Below are 23976 nucleotides of genomic sequence, written 5' to 3'. Positions count from 1 at the left end.
TTGCTGTCCAAGGGACTCTCAAGAGTCTTCTCCAACACCACAGTTCAAAAGCATCATTTCTTCTGTGCTCAGCTTTCTTTATAGTCCAACTCTCACATCCATAGATGACTACTGGAAAAACCATAGCCTTGACTAGATGGACCTTTGTTGGCAAAGTAATGTCTCTGTTTTTTAATATGCTGTCTAGGTTGGTCATAACTTTCTTCCAAGGAGTAAGCATATTTTAATTCCATGGCTACAATCACCATCTGCAGTGATTTTGGAGCCCCCCCCAAAATAAAGTCTGACACTTACCATTGTTTCCCCATCTATTTGCCATGAAGTGATGGGACCAGATGCCATGATCTTCGTTTTCTGAATGTTGAGCTTTAAGCAAACTTTTTCACTCTCCTCTTTCACTTTCATCAAGAGGCTCTTTAGTTCTTCTTCAGTTTCTGCCATAAGGGTGATGTCATCTGCATATCTGAGGTTATTGATATTTCTCCCAGCAGTCTTGATTCCAGTTTGTGCTTCCTCCAGCCCAGCATTTCTCCTGATGTATTCTGCATATAAGTTAAATAAGCAGGGTGACAATATACAGTATTGATGTACTCCTTTTCCTATTTGGAACCAGTCTGTCTTTCCATGTCCAGTTCTAATTGTTGCTTCCTGACCTGCATACAGATTTCTCAAGAGGCAGGTCAGGTGGTCTGGGATTCCCATCTCTTTCAGAATTTTCCACAGTTTATTGTGATGCACACAGTTAAAGGCTTTGGCATAGTCAATAAAGCAGAAATAGACGTTTTTCTGGAACTCTCTTGCTTTTTCCATGATCCAGCGGATGTTCACAATTTGATCTCTGGTTCCCCTGCCTTTTCTAAAACCAGCTTGAACATCTGGTAGGTCACGGTTCATGTATTCCTGAAGCCTGGCTTGGAGAATTTTGAGCATTACTTTACTAGCATGTGAGATGAGTGCAATTGTGCAGTAGTTTGAGCATTCTTTGGCATTACCTTTCTTTGGGATTGGAATGAAAACTGACCTTTTCCAGTCCTGTGGCCACTGCTGAGTTTTCCAAATTTGCTGGCATATTGAGTGCAGCACTTTCACAGCATCATCTTTTAGGATTTGAAATAGCTCAACTGGAATTCCATCACTTCCACTAGCTTTGTTCATAGTGATGCTTCCTAAGGCCCACTTGACTTCACATTCCAAGATGTCTTGCTTTAGGTGAGTGATCACACCATCATGATTATCTGGGTCATGAAGATCTTTTTTGTATAGTTCTTCTGTGTATTCTTGCCACATCTTCTTAATATCTTCTGCTTCTGTTGGGTCCATACCATTTCTGTCCTTTATTGTGCCTATCTTTGCATGAAATGTTCCCTTAGTATCTCTAATTTTCTTGAAGAGATCTCTAGTCTTTCCCATTCTGTTGTTTTCCCCTATTTGTTTGCGCTGATCACTGAGGAAGGCTTTCTTATCTCTCCTTGCTAGTCTTTGGAACTCTGCATTCAAGTGGATATATCTTTCCTTTTCTTCTTTGCTTCTCATTTCTCTTCTTTTCACAGCTATTTGTAAGCCCTCCTCAGACAACCATTTTGCTTTTTTGCGTTTCCTTTCCATGGGGATGGTCTTGATCCCTGTCTCCTGTACAATGTCACAAACCTCATTCCATAGTTCATCAGGCACTCTATCTATCAGATCTAGTCCCTCCAGTCTATTTCTCACTTCCACTGTATAATCATTAGGGATTTCATTTAGGTCATACCTGAATGGTCTAGAGGTTTTCTCTACTTTCTTCAATTTCAGTCTGAATTTGGCAGTAAGGAGTTCATGATCTGAGCCACAGTCAGCTCCCAGTCTTGTTTTTGCTGACTGTATAGAGCTTCTCTGTCTTTGACTGCAAAGAATATAATCAGTCTGATTTTGGTGTTGGCCATCTGGTGATGTCCATGTGTAGAGTCTTCTCCTGTGTTATTGGAAGAGGGTGTTTGCTATGACCAGTGCATTCTCTTGGCAAAGTGGATACTCAGTAAATATGTGTGTGATTAATTCAGTCAGCTGGAAGTAGCTTTCTGGAACTGTACTAAGAAGGGGTGTGAGGCTGCCTCCCACTTCTACACAGAAAAGTACCAAGACTTAGCAGTGACTTTCTTTGGCCTGGGAGAGGGTCTCACCCCCTAGGCTACAAAACTACTATCCAGAGCCTGGTGGGGCACGAAGGGGACCGCACAGGGAAAGGTGACATCCATGCTGGTAAAGCAAAGAAAAGGAGAGTTTACCAGGCACAGAGTCCAGACAGATGTTTCTAACTGAGGGAAGAGCATGCCTGAGGGTCCTGACCGCTGCTCTCCTTAGAACCTACCCATTCCTATCCCACCCTCACAGAGGGGCGTGTGCTCCTTACACCCTTGGAATGCCATTCCCTCCCCAGCTTCCTATCAGTTTATGTCTTTTGCTCCTTAATTCTTTGTCCCACAGCAAGAAGCCCCTTGCCCTTTGCCTCAGACAGAACAGACTGCCCCCTGTCCGAGCTCTCAGAGATCATGTGGCTTGGGGATGCTGAGATCCCCTTTTGAAATTTGAACTCACAAAAGCAGTGTTTCATGTGTCCTATTGTTCCACCCACATGCCTCTTTCCAGCTGCAATTGGAATCTCCAGGTTTCAAGACTTCTCTCAGATCATCTTCTAATCTCCAATGTGATGTGTTAACCCTTCTAGCCTTAAATCGCCCAAAACAGAGACCCTAACGTTAACTTCCAAAGCACATTGTGTTTCTCTCCCCAGACTCTCTGACCCCAGATGTGGCCTAGCAGCCCCTACCCTAAGACATGTATTTCTTCATTCCCAAGTGGGACAGGTCTCCTGAAGCTCAGACCTGCATGCATTTGTTTGTGCATGCTAGGTTGCTTCAGTTGTGTCTGACTCTTTGCAACCAATGGACTGTAGCCTGCCAGGCTCCTCTGTCCTGGGATTCTCCAGTCATGAATACTGGAGTGGGTTGCCATGCCCTCCTCCAGGAAATCTTCCCGACTCAGGGATCAAACCCGTGTCTCTTTCATCTTCTGCACTGGCAGGCGGGTTCTTTGCTTCTAGTGCCATCTGGGAAGCTCTCAGTCCTGCATAGCTGAGTATTATAGGAAGAAGCCTGAGCTGTTCTACGATATATTCCAGTCCCCACAAGCCTCAGACCTGTGGGTGCTCAACAGCCCCTGAGCTTCCTTAGACACCTTTCCGCCTCCACAGCTTCTGTTCATACCCTGCGCATCACCAGTCAGCATTGACAGGGCAACTGTCTCATGTCAGGCCCCATATGAGGTCTGGTGAATATTACAGAAAGTAACAGATGAGCAGGGAAGACCAGCAAGCAGATTGTCCTCAGACCTCTTGACTCGGGGTGCCAGCCACCAGGGAAGGCACACTCTCTGCTTGGGTTTGAATTCCTGAGCTGGCTAGGCAGGGGGCTGCTGTTCCTAGCAAGTGGAGCTGCCTCTCTTGGCTTCTGTGGGTGTCTTGATGTCATCAGTCAGTGGCAGCATGCCACCATAGTTGTATGTGCCAGGGCGAGGCATATGGCGTATTCTTACCAAATGTGTGCAGATCTGAAAAGGAAGAGAATTCCATTAATGGCATGTCTTTTTTCACCATCATCTCTCATTTGCATTTCTAGGTTTCCCTTCTGTGCTGTGTGTGGATTTGGGAAGGTGCTTTCCTCCTAGTTTCCCCTTCCACGACTTTGAGTATACTCCTAAACTGCACCCCATCCTTGCCCTAGCCAAACATATAGCTCATAGACCGTATTGAAATTGCAACTTTTCTCATCTGTGGCCCACTCTGGTCTGTCAGTTCCTCAGGGCAGGAGACATAGCCATGTTAGTCACTGGAGGAGCCCACTGCAGTGCCTGATGCAGGGTAAGCGTGCTGTACGTGTTTGGTGAATGACTGGTTGATGGACTGTCTTTCCCACGGAGCGGTCCTAAGTCTGGCCTTCAGAGGAATCTAGTTGCATATGCTTCTGTTGACAGCATTGCATAATCACAGAATTCAGACAAACTTGAGTTTGAAATTTACTTCTGTCACTTACTAGCTGTATAATCTTGGCTAAGTCCCATTCCCTTTCTGAACTTCAGTTTCTGTGTCTGTAGAGTGGAGGTCATACCTACTTCTCAGTGTTGCCAAGAGGATTAGGTATGATAATGTGTTAATACCTGACCTGCCTCTTGAGAAACCTATATGCAGGTCAAGAAGCAACAGTTAGAACTGGACATGGGACAACAGACTGGAAAAGGACTACGTAAAGGCTGTATATTGTCACCCTGCTTATTTAACTTCTATGCAGAGTACATCATGAGAAATGCTGGGCTGGAAGAAGCACAAGCTGGAATCAAGATTGCTGGGAGAAATATCAATAACCTCAGATATGCAGATGACACCACCCTTATGGCAGAAAGTGAAGAGGAACTAAAAAGCCTCTTGATGAAAGTGGAAAGAGGAGAGTGAAAAAGTTGGCTTAAAGTTCAACGTTCAGTAAACGAAGATCATGGCATCTGGTCCCATCACTTCATGGGAAATAGATGGGGAAACAGTGGAAACAGTGTCAGACTTTATTTTTGGGGGGCTCCAAAATCACTGCAGATGGTGATTGCAGCCATGAAATTAAAAGACGCTTACTCCTTGGAAGAAAAGTTATGACCAACCTAGATAGCATGTTGAAAAGCAGACATTACTTTGCCAATAAAGGTCCATCTAGTCAAGGCTATGGTTTCTCCAGTGGTCAGGTATGGATGTGAGAGTTGGACTGTGAAGAAAGCTGAGCGCTGAAGTATTGATGCTTTTGAACCATGGTATTGGAGAAGACTCTTGAGAGTCCCTTGGACTGCAAGGAGATCCAACCAGCGCATTCTGAAGGAGATCAACCCTGGGATTTCTTTGGAAGGAATGATGCCAAAGCTGAAACTCCAGTACTTTGGCTACCTCATGTGAGGAGTTGATTCATTGGAAAAAACTGTGATGCTGGGAGAGATTGGGGGCAGGAGGAGAAGGGAACGACAGAGGATGAGATGGCTGGATGGCATCACTGACTTGATGGACATTAGTCTGAGTGAACTCCGGGAGTTGGTGATGGACAGGTAGGCCTGGCGTGCTGTGATTCATGGTGTTGCAAAGAGTCAGACACCACTGAGTGACTGAACTATGTTAATACCTAAAATATAGTAATGGTCAATGTTTGTTTTCCTTTGCCTTCTAATTGACTGTATAGATTATTTATTCATCCCTCTTTGCACCAAGAATTTAGAGGGTTGGTGTTTGTAATAGTTAAGATGGGCTAAACACAAACAACCCAGAATCTTAGTGATTTAAAACAGCCATGGTAGTTTCTTCTCTGTATTCCGTGTGCACCTCAGGCCTACAGGGACTCTGCCAGATGGCCAAGGACCTGTTCTCACTATAGCCTCCATGATTGCTGATGCAGGGGGAACAGATGGGGGGGAACTGAACCATAGCTTTTAAAGGCTTCCCCCTAGAAGTGGAACATATCACTGCCACTTCTATTTTACAGGCCAAAGTAAACACCGTGGTCCTACCTCATGCAGGGACACATGTAATCCTACCACGCACCAGAAAGAGAAGACAAAGGTGCTAAAAATTGAACATCAGTGACCACCCAGGAATATTTAAGATAAGTTGACCTTAAAGTACAGTGAAATCATAATTTGCTTTGGCTTAGATAGGGCATGAGTACTGTTGAGCAAATGAGTAAAATCAATGAGATTGTAATGATGAGTGGATAGCCTTCCCAAGAGAACAGATAGTTTTTAAGGATATTAAGTGTTAGTTACTGTTGAGCAAATGAGTAAAATCAATGAGATTGTAATGATGAGTGGATAGCCTTCCCAAGAGAACAGATAGTTTTTAAGGATATTAAGTGTTAGTTATTAGCTATGGACACTAGAGTTGCAGTCTTAAATTTTCGTCCGAACAGGCAACAGAGTCCTCTGCTTGTTAGTAGACTGTTGTTTTTTTTTTTTGTTCAGTTGTTAAGTTGTATGTGACTCTTGACCACCCCATGGACTGTTCTCATTGACTCACTGGAAAAAGACCCTGATACTGGGAAAGATTGAAGGCAGGAGGAGAAGGGGACGACAAAAGATGAGATGGTTGGATGGCATCACCAACTCGATGAACATGAGTTTGAGCAAGCTCTGGGAATTGGTGATGGACAGGGAGGCCATGGGGTCACAAAGAGTTGGACAAGACTGAGTGACTGAACTGAACTGAACTGGACTGTAGCTCACCAGTCTCCGCTGTCCTTCACCATCTCCTGGAATTTGCTCAGATCCGTGTCTGTTGAGTCAGTGATGCCATCTATCCATCTCGTCCTCTGCCACCCTCTTCTCCTTTTGCCTTCAATCTTTCCCAGCATCAGCATTTTGCTATGTTAATAGATTGTGTGTGTGCTCAGTTGCTTTAATCACGTCCAAATCTGTGCAACCCTATGGACTATCACCTGCCAGGTTCCTCTGTCCATGGGATTTTCCAGGCAAGAATACTGCAGTGCTTTGCCATGTTAATAAATTACCAGTCACTAAATTAACCCTAGTCTCAGTATGCACTTGCAGGTAGTAACAATATAGTTTATTCCAAATAACCTAGAATTTAAATTTGTCATAATGTAAACTGACCCTTCTGCCATCTGTTTGCTTAAATTTAGGCTGTTTTACTGTGTTTTTGCTATACTTTTAAAAATCATAATAATTTAGTTAATAAGTTGTTTATTGATTTCTGTAGTGAAAGAGTCTGGATTCTGGGTCCTAACTGCCTGGGTTCAAATTATAGTTCTGTCATTAGTTGGCTGTGAGACCTTGGGCAAATTACTCAGCCTCTCTGTGCCCCATTTTTCTCAGCTGTGAATTGGAGGTGATGATAGCATCTACCTATAGGATAGTACTCGGAGAAGGCAATGGCACCCCACTCCAGTACTCTTGCCTGGAAAATCCCATGGACGGAGGAGCCTGCAGGCTGCAGCCCATGGGGTCGCTAAGGGTCAGACACGACTGAAGTGACTTAACAGCAGTAGCAGCAGCATAGGATAGTACTGAGGATTAAATAAATTATTACTGCTGCTGCTGCTGCTAAGTCGCTTCAGTCGTGTCCGACTCTGTGCGACCCCGTAGATGGCAGCATACATATAAAATACTTAGATTAGTACTTGGCACATGGTAAGTCCTCAATCGGAGAAGGCAATGGCAACCCACTCCAGTGCTCTTGCCTGGAAAATCCCATGGGCGGAGGAGCCTGGTAGGCTGCAGTCCATGGGGTCGCTAGGAGTTGGACATGACTGAGCGAAATGGCAACCCACTCCAATATTCTTGCCTGGAGGATCCCAGGGACGGGGAGCCTGGTGGGCTGGCATCTATGGGGTCGCAGAGTCAGACATGACTGAAGCGACTTAGCAGGACGACTTAGCAAGTCCTCAATATATATCCTTTGGCTCAGAAGTCCTCAATAAATGTTAACTGTTATCATGTTAAAGTTGGACTGTAAAGAAAGCTGAGCACCAAAGAATTGTTGATTTTTTTTCCCCCAGTTATGCTGTATTTACTGTGGTGATGATATTAGAGACTGAGAAGAAATTTTTCTCAATATCTTTATGGAATTGTTGCTTTTGAACTGTGGTGTTGGAGAAGACTCTTGAGAGTCCCTTAGACTGTAAGGAGATCAAACCAGTCAATCATAAAGGAAAGCAGTCCTGAATATTCATTGGAAGGACTGATGCTGAAGCTGAAGCTCCAATACTTTGGCCACCTGATGCAAAGAACTGACTTATTGGAAAAGACCCTGATGCTGGGAAAGATTGAAGGCAGGAGGAGAAGGGGATGACAGAGGATGAGATGGTTGGATGGCACCACCAACTCAATGGACATGAATTTGAGTAAACTCCAGGAGCTGGTGATGGACAGGGAAGCCTGGAGTGCTGCAGTCCATGGGGTCACAAAGAGTCAGACATGACTGAGTGACTGAACTGAACTGATTATCATTGTTTTTAGGCAAAGGGGAAAAGTACAAAGGAAACCTGATGCAGGAAGACATTTTTACATTTTATTTGCTGCTGCTTAGAACAGTGCCTCATGTTGGGCACTCAGTAAATATTTGTTGAGTGAATCAACGAATAGGTTCCACCCTGGTGAAACTGAAATCAAGCCTAACCCTCAATTCCTTCCTTAAAATAATAAGAGAACTTCCTTCTCTCAAATCTACCATAGCCAACCTGGAATTTTCAGGTCAGCACCAGCTCTTGATCTCCCTGACCAGGGATTTTCATTTTCCCTTAGCTTGCCAACTCAGTCTCTTAACACATTCTAGCAGCCATACCAGTCTTGCGCTTCACAGGCTGCCCTTCTCTTTGCACCTTCTGTGGGTGAGCCTGGCATGATAGCATTGAGCTCTCACAGCAGGGGCTGGTAGCCATGAGGCAGCACTAATATGCCAGTTTCCTCCTGTGGCAGTTTGGATAGTTCTCTGCCTGTCTCCTTGACCTTCCCTTTCTCTCACTTGCTTTGCCTCCATTCTCCCCTTGCTGCTCACTTCAGCTGCTCTATCTCCTTGCTCTCCCGAAGCCCTTTCTGCCTCAGGGCCTTTGCACCTCCTGCCCTTATGCCTAGAAAGGTCTTTCCTAGGTGTCTGCAGTGCTTGCCTCATCACTCCGTAATGGTTTCTGCTAAAATGCCACCTCCTCCAAGAAGCCCTTCTTTACCATCTCTAAAACAGCTCCTGCCTCTATTTTTCCTCTGAGCACTTATCTCTAAGGACACATTATGACTTATTTACTTGCCTATTTATTTCCATATTGTCTGCCCCCCCCCCCACCCCGCTGAAGTGTAGGCTTCTGATAGCAGACACTGTCTTCAGTGCCCAGCAAGTAGCTCGGTAAATATGTAATGATGGGACAGAAGGAAGGAAAGAGAGAAGGGAGGGAGGGAGAAAAAACAAGAAAAGGAAATACATTTCTATGTATTTATAAATGTTGATCAAGCACTTTAGGTCTTCCCAGATGGCACTAGATGGTAAAGAACTTACCTGCCAAAGCAGGAGACAAGAGACACGAGTTTGATCCCTGTATCAGGAAGATCCCCTGGAGAAGGAAATGGCAACCCACTCCAGTATCCTTGCCTGGAGAATCCAGGACAGAGGAGGCTGGCGGGCTGTAGTCCATAGGGTTGCAGAGTCAGACATGACTGAGGCAATTTAGCATGCACACACCAAGTATTATACTTTAAGAAAGACAACTTAACTGAGATGGTGAAGAAGTAAAGTGTTAGTTGCTCAGTCTTGTCTGACTCTTTGCAACCCCATGGACTGTAGCCCACCAGGCTCCTCTGTCCATGGAATTCTCCAGGCAAAAATACTGGAATCGGGTACCATTCCCTTTCCCAGGGGATCTTCCCAACCCAGGAATTGAACCCAGGTCTCCTGCATTGCAGGCAGATTCTTTACCATCTGAGCCACCAAAGGCATCTTTGAGGAGATGTCCTAAGCTGATATCTAATATATATGGTAACAGTCAGAACAGGTAGAGAGAAAAAAAGTACAAAGATCCTAAGCTTGACATCTACTGGGGAACAAGAGAAGGCCAGAGCAGCTGGAACCCTGAGGGCAAGGAGGAAGGGATGGTGGGACTGGATCACAGATATATAGCAAGGGGACTCCCCTGATGAGGCTAGACTGGCACCAAGCAGTCGGAACAAAGGCAGATTCTGGGGTCGCATGGTCATAAAGAAGACCTGGGAGAGCAGAGCTGTGCTGCAAAAGAGATGTCTTCCTCCCTGAACTCCTGACTCTGCAAGGCTGTTTTCTTTTTAGAGGAGTTGCTTAGTCATTAAGCCAGCCTTTCTGGAGCCATTGCAGCGTCCGTGCCTTCATGTGAAAAATGAGCAGAACAGTACCTGCTCCGAGCGGTCACCATCAGCACGGCTCCCAGCGCCCGGGAGCCGCCTCCTAACAGTTGGCTGACTCTCAGTTTCCCACATGCAGCTTGGTACTGGGGCCATGGCGGGGACGGAGGGAGAGGGGGCCCTGCCTCTGAGAAGCAGATGAGCTTCTTAGGAAAAGGCATGTGGTCCTGGCATTGCACGAGAAGAGCATCCATCACACACCCATGAGTGCACACCAGTCCTTAGGGTGGTCTTTGAGAGGAGTTGAGGGGAGGGCACCAATGAATATTTTCTATTTTCAGTTATATTTTTTTCTGATGCATGTTAAAATAAGTAAATATTAGCACATCAGGTCAACTCACATAGAACAATAAATGAGTTGAATCTGTATCATGTAGAATCAGTCAATGAGTTGATTTCAAGCTAACTTATAGAAACAGGCAGAGTCAATCTCGAAAGCAGGCAGTGCCAGGAGTGAAGGTGGCCAGTGAAGTTCAGGAAGCGGGGATCTGGCATGTGCGAGCCGAAGGAGGCAGAGTGGACTGGTCTTGAGTCAGTTTCTAGAGTCACACTGTGAAGAGGAACAGGTAGGACGTGAGCCGGAGGGGCCAGCCAGCAGGAAGCTAGATAGTGGCATTCATCAAGGCTCGTGGAGAGGGCCGAGTGGGTGTGGGGGGACATGGAGAAGCAGATGACCTAGACTGCACCAGGGGTGGAGAAGAGACATCTTGAGGTCTTATTCTAAGACACACGCTGACTTAGGAAGGTTGTCAGGACTCTAACTGACCCTGTACATGACAGAGAACAGTGTGCCTGATCTCACATTTAATGGCAGGGACAGCCTTTCTGTCAGATTTTCTTCCCCACTAGAAATACAGACTCTCTGCTGACCTCATTTAGGGAAATGGAAGCCATGAAGGCCTTGTTGAAGGAAGAAAATGAAATTGAGAGAATGATATCTACTATGAATCAGGAGCAAGGAGGCAAGGAGAGGCAGCTGGAACTGTGGCACCCAGCAGTGTTCATCTGGGAGAAAGTGGTCCAGGTGGCCAAAAATAAACACACCACCACTCAGGGGCCAGCCTTCCCCTCCAGCCAAAGGGAGCTGTACTTAGAGCAGTTCGGAAAAAGAAAAGGATGCGATTGGTGTGCACTGTACTGTGGAACTAGAATATCTTTATTGTTTTGCTAATTTAAAATGTATCAGTTCAGTTCAGTCTCTCAGTAATGTCTGACTCATTCCTTCAGAATGGACTGGTAGGATCTCCTTGCAGTCCAAGGGACTCTCAAGAGTCTTCTCCAACACCACAGTTCAAAAGCATCAGTTCTTCAGCACTCAGCTTTCTTCACAGTCCAACTCTCATATCCATACATGACCACTGGAAAAACCATAGCCTTGACTAGATGGACCTTAGTCGGCAAAGTAATGTCTCTGCTTTTGAATATGCTATCTAGGTTGATCATAACTTTTCTTCCAAGGAGTAAGCGTCTTTTAATTTCATGGCTGCAGTCACCATCTGCAGTGATTTTGGAGCCCAAAAAGATAAAGTCTGACACTGTTTCCACTGTTTCCCCATCTATTTCCTGTGAAGTGATGGGACCAGATGCCATGATCTTCGTTTTCTGAATGTTGAGCTTTAAGCCAACTTTTTCACTCTCCTCTTTCACTTTCATCAAGAGGCTTTTTAGTTCCTCTTCACTTTCTTCCATAAGGGTGGTGTCATCTGCATATCTGAGGTTATTGATATTTCTCCCGGCGATCTTGATTCCAGCTTGTATTTCTTCCAGCCCAGCGTTTCTCATGATGTAATCTGCATATAAGTTAAATAAGCAGGGTGACAATATACAGCCTTGATGTACTCCTTTTCCTATTTGGAACCAGTCTGTTGTTCCATGTCCAGTTCTAACTGTTGCTTCCTGACCTGCATACAGATTTCTCAAGAGGCAGGTCAGGTGGTCTGGGATTCCCATCTCTTTCAGAATTTTCCACAGTTTATTGTGATGCACACAGTCAAAGGCTTTGGCATAGTCAATAAAGCAGAAATAGATGTTTTTCTGGAAATCTCTTGCTTTTTCCATGATCCAGCGGATGTTGGCAATTTGGTCTGTGGTTCCTCTGCCTTTTCTAAAACCAGCTTGAACATCAGGATCATCAGGAACCCTAATCACACTAGGACCACAGCCTTGTCTAACTCAATGAAACTTAAAATGTATTTACTTATTTAAAAGTCAGAATGACACAGAAGTACATCAAGTAGAAAGTCTCCCGTAATTCCATAGGTAGCAACCTTTAACAGGCCGTGGTTTATTTCATTCGACAGCTGTTTATTGAGTGCCTACCATCTACAAGGCACAAACACTATTTAGGAGATTCAGATACATCTGTAATTAAAACAAAAGTCTTAGTCCTCACTAGGCTTACATTCTTGAGCTGTGCGGTCCGATACAGTAGCCACTAGCCATGTGTGGCAATTAAATTAAAATTTAACGTGACTTAAAACTGAGATTCCCCTAGTCACATTTCAAGTGCTCAGGTGTAGGCAGTGGCTGCCGTATTGGACAAAACAGATGGACAACATTTCCCTCATGGCAGACAGTTCTTTTGGGCAGTGATATTCCTGCCTTCAGGTCCCAGAGTTGGCTAGAGCTCAGTGATTTCACCCCTCCCCTTACCCAGCCTTTTGGGGAAAGAGCTCTGAACCCAGGGCCCCCCTTGCTCACCCTCCCTGACGTGTGATGGACATAGAGTAACTGTGAAAACAGCTGTGGGCTTAAGAATGTCCCTGCCCAGAAGCAAGTGAAAGCCTAGAACGCTAAGCCTTTGTGATAGTTCATTTTTGTCGACAGAGTTGAAATCGCTTGGTAGACATGCAGTTCATCTGAGCCATCTCCATCAGAGGTTGGAGTTGATGGGTGAGAGCCCACCTGAGACCGGACTGGGGCTGGGACAAGTAAAAGTGTCCAGAAGCCCACAGACAGCAGCCTGCAGCCTGCTCCACCCAAACAGGAAGCCTGGCTCCGCACTCAGGCTTAGGGAGGCAGGGAGAACAGCTGCCCACCCCCGCCGCCCCACCCCTGGACCTGAACTCTGAGTTGCAGGAGGCAGGCCTCGGGCTGTACGCTTTCCGGAGTTCTCTGCATTTGCTTCTGGGGTCCACCCTCAAGGCTCCTTCTGCCCCCCAGGAGAGACAAGGGCAATGGTAGTGTTTCTCCCCTTCCCCTCCAGGCCAGGGGCTGCTGGCAAGCCTCCCTGGACTGTGTCCCATCTCTGCATCAGGAACGGCTGACCCACAATTAAGCCACGCTGCCTCCGAAAGAAAATACACAAAAGTGATAGATAAGAGGCCTCATTTAGTGGGAGCTTAAATTTCAGGCATAGCGATGCTGGCTCGGTTCAATGGAGATTTACAACAACAGGTGCAGGGGAACCTTAGATTGAGGCTGAGAGTGATTTTTGTGTGCATTGGGGGAAGGGTGAGGTGGGGTCTCATTTGATCTGGCTGCTACTTAGAAGAAAAATAAACTCCATTTGCTCTTCCATTCTTTTAAGAAACAAAAGGGATGAAAGAAACCTTAGGCCAATAAGCTTCCCTTTCATTCTTTCCTTTTTCTCAGATCAGAAAATGATCCCATATCATTAACCACCTACCCTTTCCCAAAAATATAGAGAGACACTACTTTCCCTCCATACTTAACAAGTCTCATGATAACAAGCGCAGTGAGGCTGGACCTCCAGAAACATAGTAGAAGAGACAAGACTTAGATTTTGTTATAAAGCTCCTCTAAATGACAGTGAGAACACGAGGCTAGGCAGGGCCAGAGAGTCATTTGAAAGGCTTTGAAATGTGCCATGATTTGGACTTTTGATTTCATCCTTTTCTATAAGCGATTAGCTACAGCACAGGTTTGTGTAATCAGCAGACAAATCAAAGCCTGAGTGATTTACTCACTGGAACTCAGATAAGAAAGCCTTGCCCAGTGACACATCATAGCCAGAAGCGACACTATATTACTCCCACCTTCTAAATTTTATTGGAATTTTAGAATAAAGTACAACCTTATCTCTTAAGAATCCTTTGTGGGCAATGGACCTTTGGTACTGTTTGTAAAACCAGGAGCGAGACTGGGCCTGGAATAAGATTCAGGATGGAGCAGAAAGTGGGCACCTTGATGGGGTCCTTCACATCTGCCTTCTTCTGCTCCTCCAGGAAGCCTTCCAGCTGGTTTCCTTTTTTTTTTTTTTTTTTTTTTTGGCCATGTGGCATGAGGATCTTAATTCCCTAGCCAGGGATGGAACCTATACCCCCTGCAGTGGAGGCACAAAGTCTTAACCACTGGACAGCCAGGGAAGTTCCCAGCTGGTTTTCTCGGGGGAGCTCTAGACCTCTGCTGCAACTGTGTCAGGTAGAACCACCCCACGCCCTACACACACATCTCTGCATGGGAGAACAAGGAGGGACGGAGCATGGGAGGTGAAGAGGAACAGGGCTGGTGACGCATCAGGCTCACTTCCTGGAGGACAGGTGGGATCAGCCTCCGCAGGTCTCAGGAGGAGCCTCTGGGCTTCCTTGTCCCTCTCTCTGAAATGCCCAACTGCCTCACTGATTCTGAAACTGTGGCCTGGGAGAATACTATTCATGGATAAAATTGAACGATGGCACACTTTACTCAGTTCAGAGAAAAATACAGTAAGCAGATCAGATTTCCCCCAACATAAATTTGTATCTATCCTGTGTTTTCTTCCCTTTGTTGTTACGTCAGCTTTGGTAGCACCCAAAAAAGAACAGACGAAAAGCGAGCAAATGTTAACAGAACTGCCAGCTGTGCTCAACGCACAGCCGTGCTCGGGTGTTGCCTTGATGTGCGTATAACACAGCCTTCGGTGCTTCCCTGGTGGCTCAGCTGGTAAAGAATCTGCCTGCAGTGCGGGAGACCTGGGTTCGATCCCTGGGTTGGGAAGATCTCCTGGAGGAGGGCATGGCAACCCCCTCTAGTATTCTTGCCTGGAGAATCCCATGGACAGAGGAGCCTGGCGGGCTGCAGTCCATGGGTCGCAAAGAGTCAGATGCGACTGAGCGACTAAAGCACAGCTCAGCACAGCCTTGCTTTCTCCTAGTTTAGGAAACAAGATCAACAGCAGCCATTGTCACAGGGGCCTCCGAGGCTCGCAGATGCTCTGCCACCTGACAGCTTGTGAAAACAACCAGAGGCAGGTTATCTCTCAGCTTGGCTCCGAGAGGCCAGCGCTCCATGTTGAGCTATTCAGAACCATCAGAAATGTCAGCACGCTTTGAAAGGGGACTTAGGATGTCAATGGCAAGTTAGTAAATCAATAGAATTAACTCAACAGAATAAAAACAATCAGCCTATTAGGAAGCACTCAGCATGCGATGGGGGTTTGAGACCATATCCGTGATTACTGTTAGCAGCCTGTATGCCAGCCTGCTTGGGACTGGGCAGGTTTATGAGTGCAGGTTTCAGTGGTTATGTGGGCATCTCCACTGGTGGCAGGTTTTGTTCAAAGGGGGCCCAAAGTTGAAATGATATGAGAGAAATCTGATTTTTCCCATGGTGATAGCCCCAATAATGGGAGATTGGGTAACTGATCAAAAACCAGTGTCTATCTTTTGAAAGAAATAGCCTCAAACATGGTATTTCACTTTCTCTGAATGCTGAACATCCCTTTGTCTAAGGTGATTTGGATTAATTTAATAGGATAACACAGTAACTGATATATGAAGTTGTACTATTTAATATGATATAGCTTCACAAGAGTTTTTACACTTACTCCATCCTTGATTAATCACATGAAATCTTAGGATAAAGAAACTCTATGGGTATAGTTTCGGTAGTCAAAAAAGCTGCTTTGGATTTTCAGCAGCGTCTCGGAGGGAATGTTTTTAAATAGCTGAAGCTGTCTCCTTATTTGTGCAGTGATCCAGGATTGTCTGCCTTGCTGCCTCCTGGGTTCCTCCTGAAGCGGTACGGATGTCCAGGATCCTGAGGCTGCTTGTCTCTGTGTCTCCATCCTGCTCCCTGGGCCTCACTGACATCTTGACCTTATTCCTTGCCTTCATTAAAGGTGCAAGTTCCAAAGCATATTCCTAACAATGTCCCTTCTTTCAGATTTCCCCCACCACAAATTTTCTCACAAGAAGCCTCAGACCTTGGGCTAGAATTCTGGGCAGTGACATTCTCTCATGATTGTACAAGCCTTTCCACGTCTACCACACATCCCAAACCTGCCTAATAATAATGCATTTCAGCTGTCATTTCTTCCTTTTTCCAACTGTTATAAAAAAGCTGAATTTGCTGGAGGCTTAAGAAAGTAGTGTGACTGGTTTTTTGTTTCATTATAGTTTTTAAGATTGTGTCCAACTCTTTGCAACCCCATGGACTGTAGCCTGCCAGGCTCTTCTGTCTGTGGAATTTTCCATGCAAGGATTACTAGAGTGGGTTGCCATTTCCTGCTCCAGGGGATCCTCCCAACCCAGGGATCGAACCCACGTCTCTTGTGTCTCCTGCATTGATAAGCAGATTCTCTACCACTGCGCCACCTGGGAAGCCCAAGATGGTAGGGGATACATTTAAAAGATTATATGATATATATGTGATAAAGCATACTTATATAAGAAACACTCATGATCCCATCACCCCCTCCCAAAGGGTTGCTTATTCACTCACCCCTAGGGGTAACCACTTTTGGAAGCTTGTATTTACCATTTTCTTTCCTTTTAAAACAGTTTTATCTCATATGCACGTATACCCAAACCATGTAAGTTTAGTTTTGCTTGCTAAAGAGACAAAATGAATTTATGCGGCCAATTGAGGTCGTTTTTTTAAAGTAGCCTTCCTGGGACATGATCCACTTACGCGTGGAGGCTGCACTTGCTCAAACCCATCTGGGAGCCCTTTGTTTGAAATTTCCTGTAGAGACATTTTTATCAGCTCCTCAAGAACATGGCTGTTGCTTTATGGCATGTTTGGTCTGATTCAGCTTTTTCCCGTCACCTATTTTCCTCATTCATTTATTTGAATGAGAGATATTTCATGAGTTCTTCTATGAACAAAGACTCTGTGTTGGAGACCAATGGAGAACCAAGTAGAGCCCTGGCTTCCCTGCAGCTTGTCCCCACCCCTCGCCTCCTGCCCTCCTCTGTCATTTGAACAATAACTAGAGGCCACAGGCTAGGAGACTCCAGAACCCTGAGCAGGATCCAGTGCACCAAGGGGCCATGGGATCAGCCTGGGCTAAGAGCCTGAGGGGAGATCTAGAAGGGACTTCTGAAGGTGGTCCAGTCTCCATGAGCCGTCTCCAGCCCTTTGTGGCCTCATCTGAGTATTTCTGACCCTGATTTTCTTAGTTAGGTCAGGCACACTAATAGTCTCGTCCAAGCATGTTTATGTCGGCACCTGCTGAGGAGCCCCTGCCGTGTGGTGTAGATCAAGGATCCTACAAGGAAAAGAAATCAGGCCAGTAAGATCTAAAGGCTGAAAACTCAGATTTTGGATGTTTTATGTTAGAAGAACTTAAAAGCCACACTAGATCATTATATAAATATTAGATTAATGACATAAATACATTGCCTGTGTAGTATAAATATGAGACCTTAGAAATATGTATATATATGTTTCATTTATTGTATATGCAGTATAATATAAATCCAATGAATATAAATAATATGTACATCTAATTCATGTGTTCTCAACCAGCCTCCGCATGACCCATTCACCCAAATAACTTACATCCTGCAACCCTTCTGTGAAACAGAATAACTCATGCAGAACTGTGACCCCTGCAGAGCTCGAAGCAGCCTGCCTGTGCCTGGGCATATCTGCTCTTCCTGGTTTAGGCGTGTGATTCCCAGGAGCCAGTTGTGTTTGTTCCCAAACCTGCCTCTGCTAATTGTAATTTTTATTAAGTTGCTAACTCTAATTAAATGTTCTCTGAGAAAATATGAATTCAAAAAAAATTGTTTCAGTGAAAACCAAATTGAATGCTTTGAAAAGCATTTAAAGATGAGTCATTTTAAACATGCTTTTGAATTAGGTCTGAACTAGGTGATTGTGGAAGATTGAAGGGAAAAGCAAGATTAAAATCTAGAAGAGTTCTGCTTTCAGATTGTGCTTCAGGGGTCTTCAACTTCTTGTTCCACTTTTAATGGACTAAAACTGGAAATTACACCTGGTATGTAATGGTTTAAAAGAAGAAAAAAGAACTCTAATCAGTAGACAGTACTCAAAGAAAAGACCTTGGCCTTTTCTTGAAAGATTAGTGAATAAATAGACCCTTACATTTTTTTAAATGTATCTGTAATTGAAGAATAATTGTTTTAAAATGTTGTGTTGGTTTGTGCTATACAACGTGAATCAGCCATAAGTATGCACATGTCCCCTCCCTCTTGAACCTCCCTCCCTCCCCTCTAGGTTGTCACAGAGCACCAGGCTGAGCTCCTTGCATGCACAGCAAATTCCCACTGAATATTTGTTTGACAATGTTAATGGATGTGTTTCCGTGCTCCTGTCTCAATCGTCCCACTCTCTCCTTCTCCCACTGTGCTCACACGTCTGTTCTCTTATGTCTGTGTCTCCACTGCAGCCCTGCAAATAGGTTCATAGGTTATGTTTTAATTTTAAACAAAACTGTACATACACGCAAATACACATATATGTCTATGTGTATACATATATGTGTGTATGCATGGAAGAGAGATCAATTTTTCATGATCCCTCCCCTGTGTTAAATGACTCCTAACACCTACTGGTCCCAAGCACATTTGAAAAGGAGGGCTTCTACTATAAATATTACCAGGACTGCCCTACATAAGAGTGGTTTTACACAGTCTCCCTAAGAGATTTCAGATGTGACACCACTCGCTAAGGTTTATTTTGGTTTTTTATTGTGTTTGGTTTTGTTTTCATTTACCAACCTTTTATTGAGAGCCATGAAAAAATGACTCCATCTTTAAAACAATGGCTTGAAAAGAGAGAAAAGGCAACGTCAGACAGCCGGATGGATGAGGGAGGTCATGACCTCCCAGCGCTCTGTCCTTTCTGGCAGTCTTGCCCTCCCAAGCCAACCCTTTCTCTAACTTCCTGGGGATCCCACAGAGGTGGGTCCCCTGCTGCCAAGGGTTTGCACAGAGGCAGGAGGGCTGGATACAAATTGAAAAAATGGGCCTGATGTTCTCAACCTTGGGCTGGAAGAAGGATGAGGAGGCCATCTTTGGATAATTTGGGTCCAGATAAGAAAAGAGCCTCTTGACCAGGCTCCAATGATATTCTTTGACCCTAGCTTTTCCTACTCAGATGTGAGGGAACTTTACAGCTGTGAAGAGAGTAATATCTCTAAATAGGGAGGCATTTCAAGTCCTATTCCAACCATGCTCCCCAGCTTATCCACCCACAAAGGTTCCACGTGTGTGTGTGTGTGTGTGTGTGTGTGTGTGTGTGTGTGTTGAAAGACCTTAGGTGAGGCGCTACATCTCTAATCCAGACTGAAGCTTTGGATAAGGCAGCCTCCTGTTGCAAGATGCTTTTTTTCCCTGAATACCTAAGAAATAAAACCCAAAGTCTGGAAGCCAGGCTCTTTTGAAAAAAGTTCCCCACACCCTGCAAAGTTTAAAATCTGCTCCATGCAAGAACCAAACAGAAGGGGTAGGCAGACTGAAGAGGGGTTCAGCTTCATTTCAGCCCTCCCAAAAGGATCACTCAGCTACTCAGCTTGCTCTCCACTTTAGCTTTGTTGTTGCCTGAACTGTGGGTCCCTGCAGCACTCAGGGCCATGAAAACTGCTCTCCTCCCTCTGCCCAAGGAAAGCCACTTCAGTAAGCGGAGACGGGTGAGAGGGGCCTGGCGAGGGCAGACATGGACACTGGAGAGCCCTATTTGGTTGCTTGGAGAAGTAACTGGACCCCTGCCTGAGATTGCCAAGCCCTCCAGAGAAAGGAATTGCAGGGGCATGAGTCATACCCCATTTTAGACGAACTCAAGGGTGCCCTGGGGGTTGGGGGCCTCCCTTATCAAGAAACAGGCAACTGAAGTACACAGATTGTGCTTGGCCAAAGGCTAGGATCAGCTTCTGCTTTATTATCTATTAAACTAAGTGGATTAAATGAGAATTGACTGGAACTGTACACTTAGCGTTCCCTTACAAAACACCGTTATCTTATAAGCTGGCTTAATGGAACAGGCTGTCAGGGGCTTCTAAGAAGTAACTGAATATAGTGCCTTACAGGACAGAGATCTGATGGAGGGTGTGCAGCAGTCCTGGGAGATCCCAAGATCCCACACCTTGTATGGATGCAAACGACAGACCAGGGGTATAACTGCAAACCACACTATTAGCATCTACCCCCAGGGATGGGCCCACATCTTCCCAAGAAAGGCATCTGCCACTCATTCCATTTTAAAAGCACTTCTAATGCTGGGAAAGATTGAGGGCAGGAGGAGAAGGGAACAACAGAGAATGAGATGGTTGGATGGTGTCACCAACTCAATGGACAAGAGTTTGAGCAAGCTTCCAGAGATGGTGAAGGACAGGGAAGCCTGACGTGCTGCAGTCCATGGGGTCGCAAAAGACACAACTGGGTGGCTGAACAACAAAAAGTGCTTTACTAGCCTTTTATGTATGTGGCCTCCAGCACATATGAAGGCAGTAGAGTGGAGTGGCTAATACGACTATCTTGGGAGTTAGACCACAGGCTTTGCATCATAGCTTTACTGCTTTCATTGAGTGACCATGTGTTACTTCTCATGGCTCAGTTTCCCCATCTGCAAAATGGGAGTAATAATAATACTACTTACTTCATTGGGTTTCTCTGGAGATTAAATGAGCTAATATCTATAAACTTCTTAGAATAGTGCCTGATGTAAGTGGTTATTTAGGTGAGCTTTAAGTGATTATAGCTTTTACACAGAAAAAGAATTCATCCCATTTCATAACTTTTGCACCCACATCTCCTTTAGCTATTATTAGTTGCAGCATGAGTTTGGAATGAGCTGCATTCACAAAGGAGGTATTCTGAAAGGCAGGAGGCAGTGTACATGGAAGAGGTCAGGCCTGTGATCAGAAGGACATTTTGCTGGAGATGGTGATGTGCTTTTGCACATCATTTGTCTTCTTTGATCCACATTTCTCGTGTGTGTGTGTGTGTGTGTGTGTGTGTATGACTTTTCTTTATAGGGTTTGGGTAACTGAATGTAAACCCTGCTTTTGGTGAAGATTGATATAATTATGAAAATGCTCAGAGATGATAAAAATGAGACCCCTTTGGCCTCGTGTCCCAGAAGCATGTCCTTTGTAGAGCACTTGCTTTGAGGATAACAGACACATCAGAACAAGATGATGGTTTGGAAGAAGTTGCCGTTGTGCAGTTGATTTGAACAGTGGAGAATATTAACTGGTTTTCAGGGAAATTTTAGTTTATTTATAAATTTAGGAGTTTTTTCCCAACAATTTCTTTGACAGTTTTATTTTTCTGTTGGGTTTGAGTTCAGTTTACTTGTAAACGTTTCTATCAACAACCTGCTCCACAGTCAACCTGCCTCTTTGGAATTACACAGCCTTTGCTTAATCTAATTCTAATGTATAATCCACAACTTCCACATGTAGTTTATTATTTTCAGTACTCTACAATCCAGGATATGGTTTTATCCCTCTCAGCCTAATGGAAGAACATTATCGTCCTCACTTTTCAAAAAACTTGAAACAGACCAGATGAAACATTGTATTAACTGTTGTTGTTCTTGATGTTTAGTCACTAACTCATGTCCAACTCTTTTGTGACCCCAGGGACTGTAGCCCCCCAGGCTCCTTAGTCCATGGGATTTCCCAGGCAAGAATACTGGAGTGGGTTGCCATTTCCTACTCCAGGGGATCTTCTCGATCCAGGAATCGAAACTGTGTCTCTAGCATCTCCTGCATTGGTGGGCAGATTCTTTACCACCGCACTATCTGGGAAGGTCTAGCCTGCCTGTGTTCAAATCGCCCTGGAAGCTCTGGTTTCCTGAGACAAGGGTTGAGTGCAAGTACTATATTTGAGAAGATGTCCCAGGCAGTGTGGTCAGGAAGTAGGGAAGTGAGACAAGGGGGGAAAGAAAGCTCAGTAGTGAAGGCATTCATGAGTGAGTTACTGTTGTGGGCAACTAGGACGCAGCCCTACCACCCTCTCCCCATCAGACTATGGAGACCACAATTCAGAATCGTTCCAACTGTCCCCAGTTGTTACTATCCCCCCAACAACAATTGTGTTGTTGCTTCTGAGTGCTGACTTCCATGCTTCTAACCAGAAGAAGCCCTCAGACAGGAAGAGAGACACAGACACGAAACAGATACAGAGACAGGCGTGCAGGTACTTGAGGAAGGGCACAGAGGCCATAAGATCTGCTCTCCAGACCTACACACGGCCCGCAGTGACTGAGCCAGCGTGGGCCGAGCATTGTCAGCGTGCTAGCGGCAGTGCTCCTTAATCTCTCCAGACCTCATCTCTCTTATCCTTAAAATAGAAAGAATAGCTCCTGCCTCATAAGGGTGATATGAGGATTGATGAATTCCTATATCTGCAGTATTTCAACACCCCAAAATTCTCATCTTAAAGTCTTTCTCTATTTTTTGAACTTCTAACTTACCATAATCATTCCTCTTCTGAATAGGCTTCTAACAAGATAGAGGATAAATCCATCTATTATAAGTTTCAAAAAGAAATAGAACCATTTCCGAGAACGGTCTCCATATAAGGCCCCCTTTGTGTTTGATCAGCTTGGAACGGTTGCCTTTTGAAATACGCTGTATGCTTTGTTAGCACATTAGATGCCCAGCCCAGCAAGTTCTGTTATTGGAGCAGCTCTATGAGCTTTCTCGTTCTGGCTGTTCTATTTTATGGAAACCGTTGGTGGGATTCAAGTGTGAGCGGCTCATCCCAGTCCTCTGTTGTATTTTCCTCCTATGTCTCCTCCTCCTTTCTCAGAGCTGTTTTCTAAGGATAAGACCCTAGGGAGCTTTCTTTTTGTGAAACTTCTACAGTCTAGCGGTTGAAGCCAGTGGCTACAATCCCGGGCAATTCTGAGTTCTACTTCTGTCAAAGGCATTTATATTCAGTGTGTTTCCTTGCTCAGGGATGATTGAAACAGCCCAATTGGTGAACAGCCAGGGGGAAATAGGGTTAAAAAAAAAAGAGGAACCCAACTATGTTACATGGAGCTCAGCCTGTCATGATTAAAACTCAGTTTAAAGATTTGTTCACCCAAGAAAATATCTCTGGACTGTTTCAGGCTGTGACTCTTCAATTAACCTGACATTTCACAAATCCAAAAGTGCTGTGGATGAACTCTTCACTTCGCTTCGGGATATTGCTGGAGCTCGGAACCTCATGAAACAGTTCAAGTCTGTATATGTTCCTGGAAATCATACCCACCAGGCAAGTACATATGTTTTAAAGTAACCGGCTAATCTGTGCTGTGTTTTTAGGATTCAGAGACTAAAAAAAAAGTTTCCATGTTAAGCTGTTTAAAATGAAGGATTTGTTCAAGATGAAACCTAAGGCTCTTCTAGTCCGGAGTTCTGGATTCCCCTGAATCTGAAAGCTTCCCAGTTTATTTGTACCACAGGCTTAAAGCTGTGAGATGAGCAATGGATTGGGGGTCAGCTCTACTTTGTCAGTGGCCCAGACCTGTCCTGTCACCTTAGGCAAATCCATAAGTGCTAGATGAGGGGCTGGCTTTAGACAGTGCCTAGGTTTCTGGACCTAAGAATAACAGAATTACCGAGTAATATTATGCAAAGAAAATAAAAGTTGATGTCAGCAAAAACAGTTGTTATTTAAAATGCCCCCATCGCTTTATGGGCTTCCCTTGCAGCTCAGCTGGTAAGGAATCTGCGTGCAATGCGGGAGACCTGGGTTCGATCCCTGGGTTGGGAAGATCCCATGAAGAAGGGAAAGGTTACCCACTCCAGTATTCTGGCCTGGACAATTCCATGGACTATATAATCCATGGGGTCACAAAGAGTCAGACACGACTGAGCGACTTTCACCTTCACCACTTTATAAGGAGAGTAGGAGA

General features: G+C 44.9%; 1 protein-coding gene across 1 annotated transcript in view; it reads left to right on the top strand.

Moving 5' to 3' along the window:
* SCFD2 (sec1 family domain containing 2) overlaps positions 1-23976 on the top strand; it is a 400263-nt gene that overhangs the window by 328411 nt on the left and 47876 nt on the right. The window contains exon 6 of the mRNA XM_069594121.1: positions 23188-23333. Within this exon, the coding sequence (XP_069450222.1) occupies positions 23188-23333 (146 nt within the window). The remainder of the gene's footprint in view (positions 1-23187; positions 23334-23976) is intronic.

Source organism: Ovis canadensis, chromosome 6, assembly GCF_042477335.2.
Source record: "Ovis canadensis isolate MfBH-ARS-UI-01 breed Bighorn chromosome 6, ARS-UI_OviCan_v2, whole genome shotgun sequence".
NCBI classification, from domain to species: Eukaryota; Metazoa; Chordata; class Mammalia; order Artiodactyla; family Bovidae; genus Ovis; species Ovis canadensis.
The sequence above is the reverse complement of the archived record's forward strand: the minus strand, read 5'-3'. Positions and strand labels throughout refer to the sequence as shown.